The sequence below is a fragment of the Habropoda laboriosa genome, unplaced genomic scaffold, assembly GCF_001263275.1.
Source record: "Habropoda laboriosa isolate 0110345459 unplaced genomic scaffold, ASM126327v1 scaffold544, whole genome shotgun sequence".
In the NCBI taxonomy this organism is placed as follows: domain Eukaryota; kingdom Metazoa; phylum Arthropoda; class Insecta; order Hymenoptera; family Apidae; genus Habropoda; species Habropoda laboriosa.
The window spans coordinates 28,404-33,976 of NW_017100645.1; the positions used below are offsets into that span (position 1 = coordinate 28,404).

A 5,573-nucleotide genomic window follows, 5' to 3' on the forward strand; every position below is an offset into this window, starting at 1 on the left:
TGAAAAATTTCCATAGTATTTATAGGAACTTCTGTAGAATTTAAGTATCGTTGCATTTTTATATAATTTATTAACGATTGCGATATGTATAATGGCACACAGAATAAGTTATCATTTGAATGGCGCGTTGCTTTGGCGTGCTTCTCGATGACGGGCGTGAGTCAACTATGGATGTTCACGTACAGTTGCGATTGCATAACAACAGAAAGCCTGAACATCGCTGAATCTGTATACGCTGGACCATGGATAAATTTACCAATGGATAAATTTGGAAAACTGCTAAGAAAAGATCTACAAGTGCTCATCTTGAGGGCGAGACGACCTTCCTCTTTGACTGCCTGTGGATTCTTTTCTATATCTCTCGAAACCTTTACTAAGGTATTTAAATACTATAGTAATTGAAAATAAATAGTTTTAAATTTCTGAAAACTTGCAAATTTTCAAACGCTAAGGTTTCTTATTAATAAAAGTGTTTACATTACTGAAGCTTCAAGAATTTTGAAATATCAAGGTACCTTATTAATAAAAATTTTCGCTCATTATTCATAATCTCAAGAAATTAACTTCTATTTTTGATTGACTTCAATCTATTTTTGATAGGGATTAATTGAAGATTAGTATAGTATAATAATTAGAAGATTAATTGGCTCATAAAAATTCATTATTTAAATTCAGAATGTTAGAATTATACAAAAAGTTAATTTTTTAGTTTGAAATCTTCGGATTAAATTTGCCATTTATTTAATTAATTGAAATATTTTCTTATTGTTGTGCTCTCTATGTTACAGATCATGAGTACATCAATGTCGTATTTCACATTATTAAAACAATGTATCGAGGACACGGTTAATTCGTAATTCCTCTATTTTCATATATACACTGCATGTAAATTTAAAAGAAAGTGTGTTGTACGTTGTATCTAAACATTATATAAAAACAATAGGTTATCAATAATAAATAATATTATTGAGGTTTAATACTATCTTCTCATCTACCTAAAAACGTAATGTTAATTCATAATTCGTAATATTGATTTTTTTGATTCTATAATTTTGTATTGTTATGTACAATTCTTACCTATTCTTATTCTTCCATTCGGAGGTAATAAAAAATTTAGGCCATATCAAGCCAGAAGTGTTGCTTTCTGTATATAACCTATGTTTAAGAACGAATGTTATACCCACAACGTGGAAAACAGCGAATTTAATGATAATACCTAAAACACTAGACGGGGATAAGCAACAGCTGAGCGCTTATAGGCCTATCGCGCTTTTGCCGGTTACAAGCAAAATCTTTGAGAGAATTTTGGATGACAGAATTCAGGTTAGTTGCATTGAACAAAATTTAACGAGCGAAGAACAGTATGGTTTTAAAAAAGGTTTTGGCACTGAGGATGTTTTTTTTAAATTTAAAGAGGAAATAGCTTTCACAAATAAAAAGTATGTTCTTGCCCTGTTTGTGGACACACTGGGTGCTTTTGACCACCTTGGTGGCCGGAGATTAAAGCGTGGCTGGTTCAATCCAATTGCAGTTCAACTCTAGTTAATTTAGTTTGCACTTACTTCAGGAAACGAAAAATAATAATCACAACAAAACACGGAAAGATTAGTCATCGGGTGCAAAGAGGGTCCATTCTTGGACCAGCCGCCTGGAACTGGTGCTTGGAGCAATTTCTGGGGCAAATATCTAATATCGTAGATACAGATAATGTTCAGGACTTAGCATATGCTGATGACATTCTCTTTGTCATCAAGGGAAATTCCAGAGTAGAGCTTGAATGGCAAGGGAGCATTGTCATGACGATGCTGCAGGATTGGTGCCACGAGAATAAGCTGGCTGTCTCAAAGAAGAAAACAGTGGCGGTTTTTCTCAGGGGTAAAATAGACGTTAGGAGACCATCATCAATTAAGATCAACCAAAATACGGTTAGACATACACACGAATACAAATATCTTGGAATAACTATAGACTCAAAATTAAATTTCATATCACATGTAAAAAGATTGAGCGAAAAATTGAGCATAAGTTAAATAACATAAATGGAAGTAGGGGGTCCGCCTCCACGAGGAAGGCACGTTAACGTCGGGTGCAAACTCCATGGCGACGTGACCCAATGTATATTTTTAACATGAGTAATAACATAACGACGAATGTTTCTCTACTAACATGTTAATAAGAATTGGATTGCTATCCAACAAAAATTGAAACATGCAAATTCACCTCACATATATCAACAAGGCCATTCACAGATTTTACACAATCCCACAGTAACAATCCAATCTTCCCCAAGTGAAACATTCTCCCTCCATAAAATATCAAAAAATACCCCACTTCGTTTTACAGTCCAATCTTTCAATTTCTCACTGTGTTACGTTCAAATGTCGACCACGTATTAACCTCGCGGAGGGTCCCACAATTCTTTTCCCTGAATCATGCATACCCCATCGATCACGTAAATGACCTGCATTATGAACATCGGCAATTGCACGGTCGCTTATCCATTGTAATAACTTTTTCTCCGGCACAAATGTACGCGCAAGTATCACTAACGATAAGTATAACATATAGAACGGAGAAATAAAGGATGCGGCGGAAGATCAAAGGCATGCAACGACGTTCGATCGTTTCTCGGATTGATAGGTTCTACAATACCTTTCTTGAAATTTCAAATTGTTCCGTCAGATCACTTCGCATGTTTTAGTATGAGCTTGAAATATCGTCAAGACGTTTCCTTTAGATTAGCCAACTTTTTTCTGTATGTTGTCGGCTTCTGGTTCGCCGCTAATCGTATAGAGGAATGGTTCAGAAACGCTGCGATTCTGTATACCATTGTCACGGTCTTCTTTGTCATGTGGCTTCAGCTGAGAGGGCTTTATTTCTCCTGGGGAAACTTTGAAGTAAGTGAGTTGTCGTTGACGTTTCGTCGTGCGTTCATTTGTTAGGATAGGATAATAATGAGTTAGGTTTAAGGTTCATATTTTTGGATGAACAGTTTTTATGCAGTGTTTTTTTTTAGAATCTTGTTTCGGTAGTTTTTGATTACCGTTTTGTTGAAATGAGATGGAATTGTTCGTGAGTGTTGTTAGTAAAGTGTGAATGTCAAATGAAGTATTTCCTAATATGCAAATGGAATGTGTGAAATATGAGAATATTTGATAAATATTTTTTAAGCACAGTGTTTTTTTTTTGACAATTACGTTTTGTTAGATTCTGATTATTATACATATTTTTCATATTTTTCATTTATCTAATTATATTATCATATTTAAAATATGTGAAATATGAAAATATAATTTGTGAACATATGCAAGAAAAATGTGGGATTTGTAATAAATATATTAAAAATATCGAATATTGAAAATATGCCATAATAATGGTACCTGTATTATTTAGACATCGCAATTATAATTTAAATTACAATAAAATATATGCATTTTTTTCTATATTAGCTGTGAAATTAAAATTGATTGATAAGCAGAAAATGTATGATATATGTTATAGTAATACGACAAACTTTTTCATATGTTCTTAAAGAGCAAATTATACGTCTAATTTCTATTTCTTCAGGTTTGCATGTACATGGCATGCAACAGTATAGCCCTGGTTTTGGATATAATCAAGATTTTCGTCCTAGTCGTACGGAAGAAAAAGTTTCTCGGTCTGATTGAGTACATGCAGAAGAATTTCTTTCATTTGAACTACGATCAGGACGAGAATTCTATTATCGCACACGCGAAACGAACGTGCATCTACTTCGTCTGCGTCTTTTCATTTTGTTCTCAATCTACAGTTTTTTCCTATATAATAAGGCCATTTGTATGTAAGTCTCAAGTGAAATATTAATATTTAAATGACAATCTTTGTATTGCTTTTCTAGCATTTTGTTAAACATTCTCGAAGTCTTCTGTAGTTGTTAATTAACCATACAAAAAATCATGCTTAATTGAAAAAGATTTAAATAGCAGTAATTTCATGGGAATTTTATTTTAGCAAATCTTGGAAAGAATGAATCTGATAGAGAACATATATACGATATGTGGCTCGATCTACCATTATCCGTAACACCATATTATGAAATTACTTACATAATACAGGTATTACCAATTTTCTCAAGGCAAACTATATTTATATATTAACATTATTATAGACAGAAAAATTTTTAATGCGAATAATAAGAAAGAAGTAAGAACAGTGTAATTTACAGTTGCAAGATAATTTAGCAATATTTTTAAAAATAATTTAAAATAACTTAAAAAGCAAAACTAATTAATTAGTAACCAAATCTAATGACTAAATTCTAAAGATAGGTATACAGTTCTCGTGAAACCTGAAAATATTTATAAATTTCAAATTTAGAAATCACAAATGATTCCAGGTAATAAAAACATTTCTCTCACGCAGGCTTTATCTGTGTACCAAGTTGGAGTGTGTTACCTTTGCTTTGATAACATTTTTTTCATTATGTGTCTACACGTGGCTGGTCAGTTTCGTATACTACAATACAGAATTGCCAATGTGTCAGGTCTAAGCGAGATAGTGAAGAGCAATGATAATACAAGCACGGCTGAATTATACTCAGAGAAATGTTACATCAAGTTTAAGAATTGCATTCAACAACATCAGGCACTAATTGAATTTTGTGAAATACTCGAAGAGGTATTCACGGTAATCGTACTCGGACAAGTACTAATGTTTAGCATAATAATTTGCTTCGCCGGGTATGAAGTACTCCTGGTGAGTATCGAACGCTACAATAAATAATTTATGACAGAAGAAGAATTTTTCATTTAGGAAGAAAAATTCAATTTTCTGTCCATTTAAATATTAATTTTCGTGTCAATTTTAATGTTCACCTTTCTGTCAAATTAAATACTAATTTTTCTGTCAATTTAAACATTAACTTTTCTGTCAATTTAAATATTAACTTTTGGAATAAAACACATATAAATTACGGAGTTTAAGGTATTACAAACGAAGGATCTTTAAACTTGTGGAATTTAATGTTGGCAAGAATATTTTCTATAGAAAAGAAATTCTTTGAAAAATTTCTATGGAATTAATAGGAACTTCTGTAGAATTTAAGTATCGTTTCATTTTTATATAATTTATTAACGATTGCAATATGTATAATGACACATAGATAACGTTACCATTTGAATCGCGCGTTGCTTTCACGTGCTTCTTGATTACGGGCGTGAGTCAACTATGGATGTTCACGTACAGTTGCAATTGCATAACAACAGAAAGCCTGAACATCGCTGAATCTGTGTACGCTGGACCATGGATAAATTTACCAATGGATAAATTTGGAAAACTGCTAAGAAAGGATTTACAAGTGCTCATCTTGAGGGCGAGACGACCTTCCGCTTTGACTGCCTGTGGATTCTTTTCTATAACTCTCGAAACCTTTACTAAGGTATTTATAGAATAAAATTTTTTAAATGACTGAAACCTTACAAATATTTAAATATTAAAGTAATTGATAATAAAAAATTTTTAACTGACTGAAACCGTCCAAATTTTTAAATATTGAAGTAATTGAAAATAAATAGTTTTAAATTTCTGAAAACTTA

General features: G+C 32.2%; 2 protein-coding genes across 2 annotated transcripts in view; both read left to right on the forward strand.

The window, feature by feature from the left end:
* Positions 1-2,030, forward strand: part of LOC108576808 — a 4,373-nt gene extending 2,343 nt beyond the window's left edge. The window contains exons 4-7 of the mRNA XM_017939869.1: positions 103-378; positions 789-845; positions 1,102-1,439; positions 1,568-2,030. Of these exons, the coding sequence (XP_017795358.1) occupies positions 103-378; positions 789-845; positions 1,102-1,439; positions 1,568-2,030 (1,134 nt within the window). The remainder of the gene's footprint in view (positions 1-102; positions 379-788; positions 846-1,101; positions 1,440-1,567) is intronic.
* A 672-nt stretch (positions 2,031-2,702) lies between these two features.
* LOC108576809 (odorant receptor 13a-like) overlaps positions 2,703-5,573 on the forward strand; it is a 4,394-nt gene continuing 1,523 nt past the window's right edge. Inside the window, exons 1-5 of the mRNA XM_017939870.1 lie at positions 2,703-2,897; positions 3,568-3,820; positions 3,991-4,094; positions 4,402-4,734; positions 5,141-5,416. Of these exons, the coding sequence (XP_017795359.1) occupies positions 2,703-2,897; positions 3,568-3,820; positions 3,991-4,094; positions 4,402-4,734; positions 5,141-5,416 (1,161 nt within the window). The remainder of the gene's footprint in view (positions 2,898-3,567; positions 3,821-3,990; positions 4,095-4,401; positions 4,735-5,140; positions 5,417-5,573) is intronic.